General features: G+C 65.0%; 2 protein-coding genes across 2 annotated transcripts; one reads left to right on the forward strand and one right to left on the reverse strand.

Moving 5' to 3' along the window:
• Positions 1–401: 401 nt before the first annotated feature.
• LOC310891229 (glutamate receptor ionotropic, NMDA 2D-like) lies at positions 402–9,940 on the reverse strand (the record flags this gene model as incomplete). The annotated part of the gene is made up of 8 exons (XM_083853504.1): positions 9,904–9,940; positions 9,078–9,118; positions 6,385–6,812; positions 4,963–5,555; positions 4,187–4,301; positions 2,965–3,176; positions 1,342–1,510; positions 402–569 (listed from the first exon to the last, which is right to left on the reverse strand). Coding segments are annotated over exons 3-8 (1,668 nt in total), but the record flags the coding sequence as incomplete, so codon positions are not given.
• Positions 9,941–10,302: 362 nt separating this feature from the next.
• LOC310891230 (uncharacterized protein) lies at positions 10,303–18,816 on the forward strand (the record flags this gene model as incomplete). The annotated part of the gene is made up of 6 exons (XM_083853505.1): positions 10,303–10,522; positions 12,233–12,346; positions 15,337–15,526; positions 16,295–16,399; positions 17,670–17,940; positions 18,667–18,816. Coding segments are annotated over 6 exons (1,050 nt in total), but the record flags the coding sequence as incomplete, so codon positions are not given.
• Between the last annotated feature and the right edge of the window lie 1,331 nt (positions 18,817–20,147).

Consider the following 20,147-nt stretch of genomic DNA (forward strand, 5'->3'; position numbering starts at 1 on the left):
CAAATAACACCCCCAATTAAATGACACCCCCCGATTAAATAACACCCCCCCAAAATAAATACACCCCCCCAGATAAGTAACACCACCCAAATACCCCCCTGGTAAATAACAGCCCCCAAAATACCCCCCCAATGTTCCCCTAATAAATCACCCCCAGTAGGTCCCCCCAATAAACCACCCCCAATAAACTCTCCCCCCAATAAATAAGTCCCCCAATGATCCCCCCAATAACTGCCCCCCCATTAATTGCCCCCCCCCAATTACCGAGGAAGGCGGAGGGGGACACGGTGCTGTTGCTGCGCGCCACCATCACGCTGTACCCCCCAATAACCCCCAATAACCCCCCCCAATAAACACCCACCCAATAACCAACCCCCCCAATGACCCCCCCCATTAATTGCCCCCCCCCAGTTACCGAGGAAGGCGGAGGGGGACACGGTGCCGTTGCTGCGCGCCACCATCACGCTGATGCCGGTCTCAACGAAGGGCACGGAGAAGTCGACGACCTCGGAGCGCTCCTCGTTGATGGTCAGCGAGCCGATTGCCATGTCGGCGCGCCGGGCCGACACCTGGGCGGGGCCGGGGGGCAGGGCTTAGGGGGTGGGGGCGTGGTCATCAGGGGCGGGGCTTAGGCGGGCGTGGTCATGGGGGTGTGGTCCCGGAAGGGTGTGGTCTCGGGGGCATGGTCTCAGGGGGCGTGGTCAGAGGGATGCGTCCCACCTCATCCTGGGGAGACACCTGGGTGTGGTCAGGGTGTGGTCAGGAGGCGGGGCTTAGGAGGGCGTGGTCCGGGGGTGTGGCATAGGGGGCGGGGCTTAGGAGGGTGTGGTCCCGGGAGGGCGTGGCTTAGGGGTGTGGTCAGAGGGGCATATCCCACCTTGCCCATAGTTGGACAGGGCCAAGAGGTGGGGGCGTGGTCAACAGGTGGCGGGGTTTAGGAGGGCGTGGCCATGTGGGCGTGGTCCTGGGGCAGGGCTTGGGGGGGGTGTGGTTGGGTGGGGCTGTGTCCCGCTTTGCCTGGGCGGAGACCTGGGTAGGGGCTGGGGGGGGGGGGGGGCGGGGGGTGTGGCTTAAGAGGGTGTGGTTGTGGGGTGTGGCTTAGGAGGGCGTGGCCTAGGAGGGCGTGGCTTAGGGGGGTGTGGCCAGGTGGGCGTGACCGGGTGGGTGTGGCTTAGGGTGGGTGTGGCCAGAGGGGGCGTGTCCCACCTTGCCCAGGTGGAGACCCGTGCAGGGCCAGGGGGGCATGGCTTAGGAGGGCGTGGTCAGGCGGGCGTGGCTTAAGGGGGCGTGGCCTAAGGGGGCGTGGCCTAAGGGGGCGTGGCCTAAGGGGGCGTGTCCCACCTCGCCGATCATGCCGTTCCAGACGCCGTCCACCTTCTTGCCGTGGGTGCCGTGGGTCACCAGGTAGAGGTCGTAGGTGAAGGGCAGGGCGCGCGCCAGGCGCTTCAGCAGGTCGATGCAGAACCCCTTGCAGCAGCGCTTGGCGGGGGGGGGCGGCTCCCCGGGGGGGCTGTAAATTGCGGGGGGGGGCACCATGGGGTCGGGGGGTCATCGGGGGGGGGGCATTGGGGGGTATAAGGGGGCATTGGGGGGGTTATATGGGGCAGGGGGGGCTGGATGTTGATGCAGAACCCCTTGCAGCAGCGCTTGGCGGGGGGGGGCGGCTCCCCGGGGGGGCTGTAAATTGGGGGGGGGGCACCATGGGGTCGGGGGGGCATTGGGGGGGGCATTGGGGGGTTATATGGGGCAGGGGGGGCTGGATGTCGATGCAGAACCCCTCACAGCAGTGCTTGGTGGGGGGGGGGGCTCTCTGGGGGGGCTGCAAGTTTGGGGGGGGGGCATAAGGGGACATTGGGATATGGGGGGATATTGGGACATGGGGGGTTACCATGACATGGGGGGGTCACCAGGATGTGGGGGGGGTCACCGTGTCCTGGTGGGGTCACCAGAACATGGGGGGACACCACCATGGGGGGGTCACCAGGCCACTGGGGGGGTTCACCACCATATGGGGTCACCAGAACATGAGGGGGTCACCATGACATGGAGAGGTCACCACCACGGGGGGATCGCCAGGCCCCTGGGGGGGTCGCCACCATGTGGGGTCACCAGAACATGGGGTGGGGCACCGTGACATGGGGGGGTCACCAGGCCACCAGGGGGGGTCACCAGGCCCTGGGGGGGGGTCACCACCATGTGGGGTCACCATGACACGGGGGGGGTCACCAGGCCAGCAGGGGGGGGGTCACCAGGCCCCGGGGGGGGGGTCACCACCACGTGGGGTCACCAGAACATGGGGGGGGGTCACCATGACACGGGGGGGTCACCACCATGGGGGGTCACCAGGACACGGTGGAGTCACCACCATGTGGGGTCACCAGAACATGGGGGGGTCACCGTGACACAGGGGGGTCACCAGGCCACCAGGGGGGGTCACCAGGCCCCTGGGGGAGGGGTCACCACCATGTGGGGTCACCATGACACGGGGGGGTCACTGCCATGGGGGGGTCACCATGACATGGGGGGGTCACCATGACACGGGGGGGGTCACCAGGCCCCTGGGGGGGTCACCACCATGTGGGGGTCACCATGACATGGAGAGGTCACCACCATGTGGGGTCACCAGGCCACTGCGGGGGTCACCAGGCCCCCCGGGGGGGGGGTCACAACCATGTGGGGTCACCAGAACATGGGGGGGGGGTCACCAGGACATGGAGAGGTAACCACCATGTGGGGTCACCAGGCCACCCTGGGGGGGGGGTCACCACCACGTGGGGTCACCAGAACATGGGGAGGGTCACCATGACACAGGGGGGTCACCACCATGGGGGGTCACCAGGACATGGGGGGGTCACCATGACACGGGGAGGTCACCGCCATGGGGGGGTCACCATGACATGGGGGGATCACCAGGCCACCGGGGGGGGGTCACCAGGCCCCCGGGGGGGCGTCGCCGGCCCCCACCTGTGCGTGCGGTTCAGCTGCTGGCGGCAGGGCACGGAGTCGCGGATGCAGGTGCCGGTGTCGGGGTCGACGCCCTCGACGATGACGAAGGGGCGCTCCTCCAGCGTGGCCACCGCCAGGTGCCGCCCGTCCGCCACCGGCCGCGGGAACCCCCCCGCGCCCGGCCACGCCGGGTACTTCATGCGCAGCACGCGGCGCTCCCAGCTGCCCACCTGGGGGGGGGGGCAGAGAAATAAGTCAGCGAAACGAGAAATCTGGTGGCAAGAAAACATTTTTAAAAAAAATTTAAAAAAAAACGAAAAAACGGATGGAAAAGAAAAAAACGGACGGCAAAAAAATGTAATGAAAAAAGGATAGAAAAAATAATGGTAATAGTTAAGAAAAGGATGGCAAAAAAGAATAATGGTAATAAAAGGGTGGCGAAGAAATAATAATAAAAAAAAAGGATGGCAAAAAAAATAATAAGAATAATTAAAAGGATGGCAAAAAAATAAGAATTAAAAAAGGTTGGCAAAAAATAATAATAAAAAAGGACGGCAAAAAATAATAAAAAAGGATGGCAAAAAATAATAATTAAAAAAGGATAGCAAAAATAATAATAATTATTTTAAAAAAGAATGGCTAAAAAATAGTAATAATAATAAAAGGATGGCAAAAACTAATAATTAAAAAAAATGGCAAAAAGACAACTCCCTCCTCCCCAAAAAAAAAGATGAAAAAAAAAAGATGGAAAAAAAATCAAACAAACCCCACCCCCAAAAAGAAATGATGGCAAAAAAATGACCCCCCCACCCACAAAAAATGGATGGCAAAGAAACCAAAAACAAACAAACAAACAAACAAACAGATGGCAAAAACAAAAAAGATGGAAAAAAACAAGAAACAAACAAACAAACAAAAAAGGATGGGGAAAAAAAACAAAACCAAAAAAGAAAAAGAAAAAATGGATGGCAAGAAACCCCCCCAAAAATTAAAAAAAAAATGGATGGAAAAAGAAGAAAAACAACGACAAACAAACAAACAAAATCCCCAAGAAACCCCCCCCAAACCCCAAAACAGATGCCAAAAAAAAATCAAAACGAAACCAAAAACTCAAAAAACAGATGGCAAAAAATCAATAAATAAAATAAAATAAACCAAAACCCCAAAAGCGGATGGCAAAAGCCCCAACCCCCCCCAGAGCCGACGCCAAATCTCCCGGGACCAGCGCGCCGCCGCTCACCACCTCCCAGCTGCGCTCCTTGTTGAGCGCGATGACGACGAGCGAGGGGTTGACGAGGAAGCCGTCGGCGTTGAAGGAGAAGTCCTTCTGCCCCCAGGTGATGTTGGTGAAGTACCTTCGGGGGGGGGGGGGGGGGGCACCGTCACCGCCGCGGCCCCCCCGGGACATGAGGGACGCGAGGGATGCGCCCAATGCATGCGATGCATACGATGCGTGCGATGCCCAGGATGCACGCAATGCATGCGATGCTCTTGATGCACACAGTGCATGGGATGCACACGATGCATGCAATGCATGCAATGCCCACAATGCACGCGATGCACGCGATGTACATGATGCATGCGATGCCCAGGATGCACACGATGCATGTGATGCCCACGCTGCATGTGATGCATGCGATGCATGGGATGCCCACAATGCATGCGATGCCCATGATGCACACGATGCACGTGTTGCCCACGACGCATGCAATGCACGCAATGCCCATGATGCACGTGGTGCACACAACGCACACAATGCCTGCAATGCGTGCGATGCCCATGATGCGTGTGATGCCCGTGATGCCCGCAATGCAATGCATGTGATGCACGCGATGCCCGTGATGCATGCAATGCACGCGATGCCCACAATACCCACAATGCCCACAATGTGCATGATGCCCAGGATGCACGCAATGCACGCAATGCACGCAATGCATGCAATACACACAATGCGCGCAATGCCTGCAATACCCAGGACACCCAGGACGCCCAGACCGCTTGCCCCGGGGGTCTCACCGGTGGAGGTCGTCGTTGCCCTGGGTGGCGTTGGGCGCCCGGCAGTCGTTGTTGAACTCGGGGATGAAGCCGTAGTCCCGCAGCAGGGCCTCGGCCCCCTTGGCCACGATGGCCACGCCGTTGCGCACCCGGTGCTGGAGGTCGTCGCGCCAGCCGGAGGACAGCACGGCAAAGAGGCCGGCGGGGAGGTCCTCGGGCAGCTCCTCGCTGCCCCCCAGGTTGGTGCCCACCACGAACCAGATGTAGCCGGGCCCGGCGAGGCCGGCCTCCCGCGCCGCCCGGAAGATGGCCTCGGCCTCCTCCCGCGAGCAGTAGAGCAGCCGGATCTGGGCGCTGACCTCGCGGAGCTGCCGCCGCAGCCGCGTCCCCTCGGGGTCGTCGGTCAGGTTGAGGGTGAGGACGCCACGGTGCTCCCAGCCGATGAAGCTGCTGTCGGTGAGCACCTCCACGTAGTCCACGAAGTCCTCGTAGCCGGGGAAGAGGGTGGTGACGACGGCGAAGGACGTCCAGTCGTACTCCTCCAGCACCTCGAAGATCACCTGGAGCTGCTGCTCCGTCGAGGAGCCCAGCTGGAGGAAGGTGGAGCCCTTCTCCTGCGGGGACAGGGTGCAGCGGGGGAGGCAATGGGTTGGCTCTCGGCATGCTTGGGGTCATTGGGTTGGCTCTCAGCATGGGTTGGGGTTGGGTTGGGGTCAATGGGTTGGCTCTAGGTATGCTTGGGGTCATTGGGTTGGCTCTAGGCATGGGTTGGGGTTGGGTTGAGATCATTATTTTGGCTCTAAGTATGGTTGGGGTTGGGTTGGGGTCAATATTTTGGCTCTAGACGTGTTTGAGGTTGGGTTGAGGTCAATGGGTTGGCCCTAGACAGGGTTGGAGTTTGGTTTTGGTCAATGGGTTGGCTCTAGGCATGGCTGAAGTGGGGTTGGGGTCAATATTTTGGCTCTAGGCATGATTCAAGTTGGGTTGGAGTCAATGCGTTGGCCCTAGACGTGGTTGGGGTTGGGTTGAGGTCAATGGGTTGGCCCTAGACGTATTTGGGGTTGGGTTGGGGTCAACAGGTTGCCTCTAGGCACAATTAGGGTTGGGTTGGGGTCAATATTTTGTCTCTAGGCACCGTTGGGGTTGGGTTAGGGTCAATGGGTTGGCCCTAGACATGATTGGGGTTGGGTTGGAGTCAACAGCTTGCCTCTGTGCACAATTAGGGTTGGGTTGGGGTCAATATTTTGTCTCCAGACATGCTTGGGGTTGGGTTGGGGTCAACATTTTGGCCCTAGACATGTTTGGGGTTGGGTTGGGGTCAATGGGTTGGCCCTAGACGTGTTTGGGGTTGGGTTGGGGGTCGATGTTCCGGCTCCAGTCCCCTTTTGGGGCTGTCGCGCGGCTCTGCATGTGCCCACATCCACCCACCCCCCCCCCACAAACCTTGGGCGTGAGCACGATGGCGGAGCCGCCGTTGACGCCGACGATGGGCACCGAGGTCTGGGCCGAGATGAAGTCGAGGATCTGTGCCACGGCCTCGGAGCCGGAGTCGTCCTCGAAGACGACGCCGTGGATGCGCAGCGAGGAGAGGACGTCGCAGAGGCGCACGATCAGGCTCCGGGGGTTGGTGTCGTTCAGCACCACCGCCACCGGGTTGACGTCCAAGGGGAAGTCCCGGAAGGCGGCGGGGGCCAGGCGGGCGCCGGCGGGGCCGTAGGAGGCGCCGCTGAGGATGACGGCCACGTTGAGCGCCCGCCGGCCGCCCTCGGGACGCGGCTCCAGGAAGGGGCCGGCGCAGGCCAGCGCCAGGGCGAAGAGCATGGTGCCGAGCGGGGCGGCCCCGCGGGCGGTCATGGCGCCGGCGCCGAGGCCTAAGGGGAGGGGGGGGGGCGGGGAGGGGGGGGTCAGATGGGGTGCGGGGTGGCACTCGGTGGCTCCCGGTGGCACCCAGTGCCAGCCAGCATCAGCCAGCATCGCCCAGTGCCCCCGGTGCCACCCAGCATCACCCAGTACCCCCCAGCATCACCCAGTGCCCCCAGTGCCAGTCAGCATCACCCAGTGCCCCCAATGTCACCCAACGTCACCCAGTGCCCCCAGTGCCACCCAGCATCACCCAGTACCCCCCAGCATCACCCAGTGCCCCCAGTGCCAGTCAGCATCGCCCAGTGCCCCCAGTGCCACCCAGCACCGCCCAGTGCCCCCAGTGCCACCCGACGTCACCCAGTGTCACCCGACGTCACCCAGTGCCCCCGGTGCCACCCAGCACCACCCAGTGCCCCCCAGCATCACCCAGTGCCCCCCAGCATCACCCAGTGCCCCCAGTGCCAGTAAGCATCGCCCAGTGCCCCCGGTGCCACCCAGCACCACCCAGTGCCCCCAGTGCCACCCGACGTCACCCAGTGTCACCCGACGTCACCCAGTGCCCCCAGTGCCACCCAGCACCACCCAGTGCCCCCAGTGCCACCCGATGTCACCCAGCATCACCCGACGTCACCCAGTGCCCCCAGTGCCACCCAGCACCACCCAGTGCCCCCAGTGCCACCCGACGTCACCCAGTGTCACCCGACGTCACCCAGTGTCACCCGACGTCACCCAGTGCCCCCAGTGCCACCCAGCACCACCCAGTGCCCCCAGTGCCACCCAACGTCACCCAGCGTGACCCGACATCACCCAGTGCCCCCGGTGTCACCCTACATCACCCAGTGCCACCCAACATCACCCAGTACCCAGCACCACCCAGTGTCACCGGTGCCAGCAGTGACACAGCACCACCAGTGCCACCCAGTGCCACCAGAGCCACCCGGTGCCACCCAGCATCATCCAGTGCCCGGCGTCACCGGTGCCAGCAGTGACACAGCACCACTAGAGCCACCCAGCCCCACCAGTGCCACCCAGTGCTCCCAGTGCCGCCCCTGCCCCACCGTACTGGGGGCCCACATCGGGCCCAGCTCCAGAACACGCCAGGACACGTCGCGACACGTCATGACACGCTGTCGCTCCCCGACACGCGGGGGCATGGCAAGGACAGCGCGGGGGCCCCCGGGGGACACCGGGGACCCCCAGAGGGGCCCCGTCCCCAGCCCGGGGGTGACCTTGAGGCCACCGCGTGCGTGTCCCGGGGACAGACCCCATAACGTCCCCGTGCTGTCCCCGTCCCCCTAACGCCCCCATAACGTCCCCGTCCCCATAACACTGGGGACAAACCCGCGGCACCGTCCCCCCGCTGTCCCCGTCCCCGTAATGTCCCTGTCCCCGAAACGTCCCCGTCCCCGTAGCACCGGGGGACAAACCCGCGGCACCGTCCCCATCCCTGCAACGTCCCCGTGCCGGTGGGGACAGACCCGTGCTGGGGGGGGGCAAACCAGTGCCAAACCGGTGCCAAACTGGTGCCACCATCCCCACAGCAGCAGGGGGCAGCCCCATAGCGCTGCCCCATAGCCGTGGGGACAAACCCGCACCAGTGTCCCCACGGCACTGCCCCACGGCACTGCCCCACGGCACCCTACAGCGCTGCCCCATAGCGCTGCCCCACGGCTGTGCCCTATGGCTTCACCCCACGGCTCTGCCCCACAGCTCTGCCCCATGGCACCGCCCCACGGCTCTGCCCCACGGATCTGCCCCATGGCACCACCCTATGGCACTGCCCCACAGCTCTGCCCCATAACTCAGCCCCACGGCTCTGCCCCACAGATCTGCCCCATGGCACCACCCCATGGCACCGCCCCACAGCTCTGCCCCATGGATCTGCCCCACAGCTCTGCCCCATAACTCAGCCCCACGGCTCTGCCCCACGGCTCTGCCCCATGGCACCACCCTATGGCACTGCCCCACAGATCTGCCCCACGGCACCACCCCATGGCACGCCCCACAGCTCTGCCCCATGGATCTGCCCCACAGCTCTGCCCCATAACTGAGCCCCACAGCTCTGCCCCACAGATCTGCCCCATGGCACCACCCCATGGCACTGCCCCATGGCTCTGCCCCATGGATCTGCCCCATAACTCAGCCCCACAGCACCACCCATGGCACCGCCCCACGGCTCTGCCCCATAGATCTGCCCCATGGCACCACCCATGGCACTGCCCCACGGCTCTGCCCCATAGATCTGCCCCATAACTCAGCCCCACGGCTCCTACCTGGGCCCAGCTCCGCTCCCGGGGGCTCTGCCTCATCTCGGCTGCAGATGGGGGGGGGGGGGGAATTTGGGGACACGGGGACGGGATTTGGGGGGGGGGGAGAATTTGGGGTCCGGGGGGGGGGATTTGGGGTCGGGGGGGGGGGCAAGGAACTGGGGGGGGGAGCAGAAACGGGTGGGGCTGGGGGGGGGCTGAGGCGGCTGCTCCTGGTGGGGGGGGGGGGACAAAGTGCTGGGAGCCCCCAAATCTCCAGAAACCCCCCCAAAAAATCCTCCCCCCCCCCCAGGACACCAGGACCCCCCCACCCCCCCACCCCCCTCCCTGAGCCCCCCCCAACCTCCCCAACCCCCCCCAGCCCCCCAACCCCCCCCAGGCACCCCCCTGGGTCCCAGCCCCCCAACTGCCCCCCGCGCCCCCCAGTTGCTCCCAGTCTCTCCCAGCACCCCCCCCACGGTTCCCCCCCAGTGCCTCCCAGTGCTCCCAGTGCCCCCAGTGCCCCCCCCCGGCCGGTCCCGCCGCCCCCCGCCCCCTGCAGCACCGGGCGCTGCGTGCAGAATATTAATGGGGCCGGGGTGCGGGAGGGCGCGTGCAAGGCGCGCGTGCAAAATGCGCGTGCAAAGCCCGCGGGGGCGCGCCCCGGTGCCCCCCCCCCCGTCCCACGCGTGTCGGGGGGCTGCCCCGCGGGGGGGGGCCGGGGGGGGTTGGGTTTTTTTTTTGGGGGGGGGGGGTGGTTATTTTTTTGGGGTGGGATTTGGGTTTTTGGGGGTTTTTGGGGTTTTTTTTGGGGGGGGTTGGGGGGAGGTTTTTGGGGTGCCCCCCCCCTCACCTGCTCACGCTCCCCGCCGCATCCCCGCCGCCGCCGCCGCCGCCGGGCGCGCGGACACCGGCCCTGGCCCCGCCCCCCGGCGGGTGGCCACGCCCACCCGGGGCACGTGGCCACGCCCCTTTTTGACCGACCCCCCCCCTCCCCAATTACACCCCCCCCCAAAAAAAATTACCCCCCCCCTTAGCCCCCCAATTACCCCCCCCTCCTTTCACCCCCTCCCCTCTCTCCTGGTCCCGGAGCAAAGATTTTGGGGGGGGGGGGGGGGGGCACAGACAGACGGACACACGGACGGACACGGGTGGACAGACGGACAGGGGGGGGACAGACGGACGGACAGACGGACGGACGCACAGAGGGACGGACGCACGGACAGACGGACGGGGGGGGACAGACGGACGGATGCACGGACAGACGGACGGACAATGGGGTGGGGAGACGGACGGACAGACGGACGGACGGCTGGGAGCACGGACAGACGGACGGACGGAGACATGGGCGGACAGACGGACGGACAGACGGATGGACAGACGGACGGGCAGGAAGACGGAAAGCCAGACGGACGGACGGAGACGCGGGCGGACAGACGGGCGGACAGACGGGCGGACAGACGGACAGGGAGGTGCGGCAGGCGGGCGGACGGACAGACAGACAGCCGCGCGGCCGCGCAGACGGGCAGGACGGACGGACACGGACGGACGGACGGACAGAAGGACGGGTGGGGGGGGGGGGCAGACAGACAGACAGACGGACGGATGGAGGGACAGACGGGACAGGGAGACGGACAGACGGGCGGACAGACGGACAGACGGACAGGCTCCGGCACCGACGCCGGCGTGCCTGTGCACCCCTGTGCACGCACGCACGTGCACACGCACCCCTTGCGCACGCGCACCTGTTGCACACGCGCGCCGCTATGCGCACACACACCCCCCCCTTGCACACGCACCTGTTGCACCCATCTGCTTCTGGCACTCGTGCCCCTTGCACGTGCACACACACGCACACCCCTTGCACACTTGCACCCCTTTCACACTCACTCCCTCGCACGCTCACCCCCTTGCACACCCACTCTCCTTGCACACATCCCCCCCCTTGCACACACACACACACCCCTTGCACACTTGCACCCCTCGCACGCTCACCCCCTTGCACACCCACTCTCCTCGCACACCCCCCCCCACCTTGCACATGCACACACCTGTACAACCCCCCCCTTGCACACTCACGCCCCTTGCACACGCCCCCCCCCCCCCTGCACGCCCGGGCCGGTGCAGCCCCCTCCCAGCTCCCTCCCCCCCCTCCCCTCCCGGTGGGGGCGTGGCCGAGGAGGAGGGGGCGTGGCCACCGCTTGGCCCCTCCCCCCCGCAGCACCACTGCTGTCAACATGGGGCGGGGGGGGGCAGCTGGGGGGGCAGTTATGGGGCACGGGGGCAGTTGGAGGGCAGTTATGGGGCGGGGGGGCAGTTGGGGGGCAGTTATGGGGCAGGAAGGCCCCCGGGGGGGCAGTTATGGGGCAGGGGGGGCGGTTGGGGGGCAGCTGGGGGGCTCTTATGGGGCAGGGAGGCTCCTGGGGGGGCACTTATGGGGCGGGGGGGGGCTGGCTGGGGGGGATATGGGGGGCGGGGATGTGGGGCAGCCGCGGTGGGACCCGGGCCCAGTTCTGTGGGACCCTGCCCCCATTTATTGCCCCCTGCCCCATTTCTATTGCCCCCAGGCCCCATTTACAGGGCCCCAACACAATTGTATGGCCCCCAGACACAATTTATTGCCCCCAGACCCATTTTTACGGGACCCAGACCCAATTTTATGGGACCCAGACCCCATGTATTGCCCCCTGCCCCATTTCTATTGCCCCCAGGCCCCATTTGTTGCCCCCAGACCCAATTTATAGGATCCTGACCCAATTTTATGGGACCCTGCCCCCATTTTTGTTGCCCCAGACCCCATTTGTAGGTCCCAAACACCATTTTACGGCCCCCAGACCCAATTAATCGGATCCTGACCCCATTTTCATTGCCCCCAGACCCCATTTATTGCCCCCAGACCCATTTTATTGCCCCCAGGCCCCATTTATAGGCCCAACCGCCATTTTCTGGCCCCCAGACCCAATTTTATGGGATCCTGCCCCATTTTTGTTGCCCCCAGACCCCTTTTGTTGCCCCCAGACCCAGTTTTTAGGCTCCTGACCCCCTTTAAAGGCCCCCAGCCCCCATTTATTGCCCCCCATCGCACCTCCCCTCCACGACGCCCCCTCCCCCACCCCCCCCCCGCCCCTTTCCCGCCTTTTCCTTTCCCGCCCTTTCTGGCGGCGGGGGCGGGGCCCGCGCAGGCGCGGCGCGCTCTGGCCGCGCCCCCGGGCGCAGGGCGCAGGCGCGGGGTGGGGGCGGGGGCGGGGCCGGGCCGGGCGCGCACGCGCGGGGCCAAAGTCAGCGGCGGGCGGCAGGTCAGGGGGGGCGGGGGGCGCGCTAGCGACCGGCATTGCACCCCCTGCACCCCGCGTTGCACCCGGCATTGCACCCCGAGCAACTGACATTGCACCCTGCATTGCAACCCCTGTGACCTGCATTGCAACGGGCATTGCACCCGGCATTGCAACCCCTGCAACTGACATTGCACCGGGCATTGCACCCTGAATAACTGGCATTGCACCCTGCGTTGCACTCTGAGCAACCTGCTTTGCAAATGGCATTGCACCCGCAGCACCCCGCATTGCACCCGGCATTGCACCCTGAGCAACCTGCATTGCACCCGGCATTGCACCCCGAGCAACTGACACTGCACCTCCTGCAACTGACATTGCACCCTGCATTGCAACCCCTGTGACCTGCGTTGCAACGGGCATTGCAACTGGCACTGCACCCTGAGTAACTGGCATTGCACCCTGCATTGCAACCCCTGCACCCGGCATTGCACCTCCTGCAACTGACATTGCACCGGGTATTGCACCCTGAGTAACTGGCATTGCACCCTGCATTGCAACCCCTGCACCCGGCATTGCATCTCCTGCAACTGACATTGCACCGGGTATTGCACCCTGAGTAACTGGCATTGCACCCTGCATTGCAACCCCTGTGACCTGCATTGCAACTGGCATTGTACCCTGAGTAACTGGCATTGCACCCTGCCTATCACCCTGAGCAACCTGCTTTGCAAATGGCATTGCACCCTCAGCACCCCGTATTGCACCTGGTATTGAACCCTGAGCAACCTGCATTGCACCTCCTGCAACTGACATTGCGACTGGCTTTGCACTGGGCATTGCACCCTGAGTAACTGGCATTGCAACCGGCATTGCACCCCCAGCACCCCGCATTGCACCCGGCATTGCACCCTGAGCAACCTGCATTGCACCCGGCATTGCACCCCGAGCAACTGACATTGCACCTCCTGCAACTGACATTGCAACCGGCATTGCAACTGGCATTGCGCCCTGAGTAACTGGCATCGCACCCTGCATTGCACCCTGAGCAACCTGCTTTGCAAATGGCATTGCACCCGCAGCACCCCGCATTGCACCTGGTATTGCACCCTGAGCAACTGACATTGCACCTCCTGCAACTGACATTGCGACTGGCTTTGCACTGGGCATTGCACCCTGAGTAACTGGCATTGCACCCTGCCTTGCAACCCCTGTGACCTGCATTGCAACTGGCATTGTACCCTGAGTAACTGGCATTGCACCCTGCCTATCACCCTGAGCAACTTGCATTGCAAATGGCATTGCACCCCCAGCACCCCGCATTGCACCCGGCATTGCACCCTGAGCAACTGACACTGCACCTCCTGCAACTGACATTGCACCCGGCATTGCAACTGGCATTGCGCCCTGAGTAACTGGCATTGCACCCTGAGCAGCCTGCATTGCAAATGGCATTGCACCCTCAGCACCCCGCATTGCAACGGGCACTGTGACTCCTGTCACCTGCATTGCACCCTGCATTGCACCCCCAGCACCCTGCATTGCACCTGGCATTGCACCCCCTGCAACCTGCGTTGCACCCGGCATTGCAGTCTGTGTTACACCCCCCCGTGCCCTGCATTGCACCCTGCACGATCTGCATCGCACCTCCCATTGCGCTCAGTATCGCCCCCTGCACTGCAGCCCTGCACACCGCAATGCACCCCTTGCACCCGGCGTTGCACCCCCTGCACCCTGTGCACTCTGCATCGCACCTGCTGCACTGCGCGTTGCGTGCAGGGCACCTGTGCTGCGCTTGTTGCGCCTTGCGTTGCATTCTGCACCACACCCCTCGTTGCACCCTGCATCGCGCCCAGTGCCCCTGTGCTGCACTTGTTGCACCCTGTGTTGCGTCCTGCGTTAAACCCTTTACACCCTGCAGTGCGCCCCGCATTGCAGCTGTGCTGCACCTGCATTGCCCCCGCATTGCACCTGGGGTGCCCCCGCGTTGCAGCTGTGCTGCACCCTGCATTGCCCCCGTGTCGCGCCCTGCACTGCACCTCGTGGGCCTCACCTTGCAGCCTGCAGTGCACCCAGCCCTGCACCCAGCATTGCACCCTGTGCACCTTGCACTGCGCCCTGCACTGCAGCCTGTGCACCCTACATTGCACCACACCTTGCAGCCTTTGCACCCTGTGCACCCTGCCTTGCACTCTGTGCACCCCACATTGCACCCTGCATTGCACCCCGCATTGCACCCTTTGCACGCTGTGCTCCCTGCATTGCACCCAGCTTTGCACCCAGCGTTGCACCCCACATTGCACCCTGTGCACCCTACCTTGCACTCTGTGCACCCCACGCTGCACCCCGCATTGCACCGTTTGCATCCTGCATTGCACCCTGCATTGCACACAGCATTGCACCCTTTGCAGCCTGTGCACCCTGCATTGCAGCCCACATTGCACCCCGCATTGCAACCTGTGCACTCAGCATTGCACCCAGCATTGCACCCTGTGCACCCCACCTTGCACACTTTGCACCCAGCATTGCACCCTGCATTGCACCCCTTGCACCCTGTGCACCCTGTGCACCCTGCATTGCAGCCCACATTTCACCCTGTGCACCGCACATTGCACCCCGCATTGCAACCTGTGCACTCAGCATTGCACCCTGCATTGCACCCTTTGCACCCTGTGCACCCTGCATTGCACCCAGCTTTGCACCCAGCATTGCACCCCACATTGCACCCTGTGCACCTTACCTTGCACTCTGTGCACCCCACATTGCACCCCGCATTGCACCGTTTGCACCCTGTGCACCCCACATTGCATCATGCATTGCACCCCACCTTGCACACTTTGCACCCAGCATTGCACCCTGCATTGCACCCTCTGCTCCCCGCATCCCCCCTCGCGCCCTCTTGTCCCCCCGTGCACGCACCGCGCGTCCCCTGCCTGACCTCAGCGTGACGCCGCGGCGATGTCGCGGTGACATCATCGCGGTGACGTCAGCGTGACGCCGCCCGCCTCGTGCAGGATGCTGCGCGCGGTGGCCCGGCGCCGGGTGCTGGTGGCCGCCCCGCGGCGCGCGGTGGCCTCGCTGGTGGCCGAGCTGGCCCGGGCCAAGCGGCGCCCCCGGCCCCTCGAGCCCCCGGGCTGGGAGCAGGAGTTCCGGGACAGCTTCGTGCCCCTCTCCAAGGAGCAGCTGCGGGGGCTGCTGCTGGCCGTGAGGGCGCTGGGGACACTGGGGACGCTGGGGACATCCGTGGGGACGGGGGGACACTGGGGACACTGGAGACACTGGTGGGGACAGGGGGACACTGGGGACACTGGGGACAGGGGGATAGGGAGGGGGATTTGGGGACATTGGGGACAGGGGGGGCAGGGGAACATGGATGGGGATACAGGGATATGGGGACACTGGGGACATTGGTGGGGACAGGGGGACACTGGGGACACTGGGGACGTTGGGGACATCGGTGGGGACAGGGGGACACTGGGGACATTGGGATAGAGTTGGGGATGTTGGGGACATGGGGACATTGGGGTCATTAGGATATGGATGGGGATTTGGGGACAGGGGCCACTGGGGACATCACTGGGGGCAGGGGGACATTGGGGACAATGGGGACATCACTGGGAACATTGGGGACAGGGGGACATTGGGGTCATTGGGATATGGATGTGGATATGGGGACAAGGGGACAGGGGGACATTGGGGACATGAGGACATGGGGACATTGGGGATGGGGACATTGGGGACGGGGACCGGGGGGTACCAGGAGATGGGGATGTGCAGGGACAGGGGGGACATGGGGACATGGGGTCACCTGGGGACATGGGGTCACGGGGACATGGGGTCACGGGGACATGGGGATATGGGGACAGGGGGGTCACCTGGGGACATGGGGTCATGGGGACATGGGGATGCAGGGACACGGGGACACGGGGACAAGGGGACAGGGTCCCCCCAGTGTCCCCCCCCCACCCCCAGGAGTTCCACCCCTCGGGGGGGTCCCGCGCCTCCTTCCTGGCCTTCGCCGCCCGCCTGGACCGGGCCCTGCAGCCGCGCTACCAGCGCCTGCACGAGCACCTGCAGGTGGGGCCGGGGCGCGGGGGGCGCCGGGGGGCGCTATGGGGTGCTGGGGGTGCTATGGGGCGCTATGGGGCGCTATGGGGTGTTGTGGGGTGCTATGGGGCAGTATTATGGGGCGCTATGGGGTGCTGTGGGGTGCTGTGAGGTGCTACAGAGTGCTATGGGGTAGTACTTCGGGGGGTTACGGGGCACTGGGGGGTGCTATGGGGTGTTGTGAGGCGCTATGGGGCGCTATGGGGTGCTGTGGGGTACCACAGAGTGCTATGGGGTGGCTCTATGGGGCGCTATGGGGTGCTATGGGGCGCTGTGGGGTGCTATGGGGCAGCACTGGGGGCGCTATGGGGCACTATGGGCGTTAAGGGGCAGCACTGTGGGGCACTGTGGGGCACTATGGGGCGCTAGGGGGCATCGCTATGGGGTGCTATGGGGTCGTTATGGGGCACTTAGGGGCACTATGGGGTGCTGTGAGGCGCTACAAGGCGCTATGGGTGGCTCTATGGGGCACTATGGGGCGCTATGGGGGCACTGTGGGATGCTATGGGGCAGCACTACAGGGCACTGTGGGACGCTATGGGGTGCTATGGGTCGTTATGGGGCATTATGGGGCGCTATGGGGCGCTATGGGGCACTGTGGGGTGCTATGGGGCACTAGGGGCAGCACTATGGGGCACCGTGGGGCACTATGGGGTGCTGTGAGGCGCTACAAGGTGCTATGGGTGGCTCTATGGGGCACTATGGGGTGCTATGGGGCACTGTGGGGCCTATGGGGCAGCACTACAGGGCACTGTGGGGCGCTATGGGGTGCTATGGGGCAGTGCTATGGGTCTCTATGGGGCACTATGGGCAGTGCTATGGGTCGTTATGGGGTGCTATGGGCAGCACTATGGGGACGCTATGGGGCGCAATGGGGTGCTATGGGGCACTATGGAGCAGCGCTACGGGTCGCTACGGGCTTAAGGGGCAGCGCTATGGGGCACTGTGGGTCGCTACGGGGCAGTGCTATGGGGTGCTATGGGGCGCTATGGGGCAGCACTATGGGTCGCTATGGGACGCTATGGGGTGCAATGGGGTGCTATGGGGCGCTATGGGGCAGAGCTATGGGGTGCTATGGGGCAGCATTATGGGTCGCTATGGGACGCTATGGGGCGCTATGGGGTGCTATGGGGCAGCGCTATGGGGCAGCGCTATGGGGCGCTATGGGGTGCTATGGGGCAGCGCTATGGGGCAGCGCTATGGGGCGCTATGGGGCGCTCCAAGCCTCCCCGCCCCACAGGCTCTCTACGGCCCCATCGACCCCCGACCGCGACACCGTGGGGAGCCTGGGGGAGCTGCGGGCCCTCGGCGGGGGACCCGGGGCCGCCGTGGGGCAGGGGCGCGCCGTGGGGCAGGGGGACGCCGTGGGGCAGGGGGCCGCCGTGGGGCGGCGCGAGCGGCGCGTGGTGGCCGCGCTGGCCCCGCTGCTGGCCGAGGCCAACTTCCAGCGGCTGCCCGACGCCGCCATCGCCTTCGCCCTCCTGGTGCAGCACCCCCTGGACGAGGTGCAGGTAATTGCGGGGGGGGGGGGGCGCATTTGGGTCCCCCCCCCCCCAAATTCTGGACCCCCCCCCCCTCCTTGGGATCCCCCATCCCGGAGCCCCCCCCTTCCGTGGGTCGTAACGGGCACCCCCAGGCAGGCCCAAATCTGGGGGGGGTCACGCTGGCCCCCCCCGTGGCCTCACGGGACCACCCAGATCCCCGCTGTGCCCCCCCCAAAAGCCCCCCAGACCCCCAATAATTCCCCAGACCCCCCCCACCCCCTATTGACACCCCCCAGAGAGCCCCCATAAAACCCCCCAGAACCCCGTAACCCCCCCCGTAGACACCCCATAGCCCCCCGATCCCCCATAGCCCCCCCAGACCCCCCGTAACCCCCATAGACCCCTTACCCCCCAGAGCCCCACTCTGCCCCCCACAGACCCCCCCAGACTCCCCCCCAGAATCCCACAGACCCCCCTGAGACCCCCCCAGAACCCCCATAGACCCCCCTGAGACCCCCAACCCCTCCATAGCCCCCCCAGATTCCCCATAACCCCCATTAGCCCCCCCGACCCCTACTCCGCCCCCCCCAAAACCCCATAGACCCCCCCATAACCCCCCCATAGAACCCCCATAACCCCTCCAGACCCCCATAGCCCCCCGTTAGCCCCCTCCAGCCCCCCCCCGCCCCCCCAACCCCCCCACCCCTCCCTCTGACCCCCCCCATGCCCCCCCCGACCCCCCGTGCCCCCCAGGTCTCGGTGGACCTGGCTGAGTACGAGGAGATCCAGTTCTGGGCGCTGGGGCAGCGCGTGGGACCCCTGCCCGACACCCCCCCGCCCCCCGCCGCTGGTTCGCCCGCGCCCCCGCCCGCCCCCCCACAGGCAAGGGGGGGCGATGGGGGGGCTGGGGGGAAACGGGGGTCCTGGGGGGGGGTCCTGGGGGGTCCTGGGGGGTCTGGGGGGGTCCTGGAGGGGTGCTGGGGGTCCTGGGGGGATATGGGGTGGATATGGGGGGTATGGGGGTCCTGGAGGGGTCCGGGGGGGTCCTGGGGGGTCCTGGGGGGTGCTGGGGGGGTCCTGGGGGGATATGGGGGGGGTATGGGGGGGTATGGGGGTCCTAGGGGGGTCCTGGACCCATATGAGGGGGGTCCTGGAGGGGATATGGGGGTCCTAGGGGGGTCCTGGGGAGGATATGGGGGTCCTGGGGGGGTCCTGGGGGGGATATGGGGGTCCTGGGGGGGGCCTGGGGGGGATATGGGGGTCCTAGGGGGGGGGTCCTGGGGAGGATATGGGGGTCCTGAAGCATATGAGGGGGTCTTGGGGGGATATGGGGGGGCTGGGGGGAAACGGGGGTCCTGGGGGGGGTCCTGGAGGGGTCCTGGGGGGTCCTGGGGGTTATGGGGGGGATATGGGGAGGATATGGGGGGGATATGGGGGGGATATGAGGGTCCTGGGGGGACCTGGGGGGCCCTGGGGGTTATGGGGGGGATATGGGGGGGATATGGGGGGTATGGGGGTCCTAGGGGGGTCCTGGACCCATATGAGGGGGGTCCTGGAGGGGATATGGGGGTCCTGGGGGGGCCCTGGGGGGGATATGGGGGTCCTGGGGGGGGTCCTGGGGGGGATATGGGGGTCCTGGGGGGGGCCCTGGGGGGGATATGGGGGTCCTGGGGGGGTCCTGGGGGGATATGGGGTCCTGGGGGGGTCCTGGGGGGGATATGGGGGTCCTGGGGGGGGTCCTGGGGGGGATATGGGGGTCCTGGGGGGGGTCCTGGGGGGGATATGGGGGTCCTGAAGCCATATGAGGGGGTCTTGGGGGATATGGGGGGGCTGGGGGGGAAACGGGGGTCCTGGGGGGGTCCTGGGGGGGATATGGGGGTCCTGGGGGGGGTCCTGGGGGGGATATGGGGGTCCTGGGGGGGGTCCTGGGGGGGATATGGGGGTCCTGAAGCCATATGAGGGGGTCTTGGGGGGATATGGGGGGCTGGGGGGAAACGGGGGTCCTGGGGGGGGTCCTGGGGGGGATATGGGGGGGTATGGGGGTCCCTGGGGGGGTCCCGGGGCTATAGGAGGGGTTTTTTGTGTTTCTGGGTCTCTGGGCCAGGGGATTTGGGTTCTTTGGTGTGTTTTGGTGTTTCTGGGTCAGGGATTTGGGTTCCTTTGGGGTTTTTGGTGTTTCTGGGTCAGGGATTTGGGTTCCTTTGGGTTTTTGGCGTTTCTGGGTCAGGGATTTG

This window comes from Anser anser (genome assembly GCF_964211835.1).
Source record: "Anser anser genome assembly, contig: HAP1_SCAFFOLD_706, whole genome shotgun sequence".
NCBI classification, from domain to species: domain Eukaryota; kingdom Metazoa; phylum Chordata; class Aves; order Anseriformes; family Anatidae; genus Anser; species Anser anser.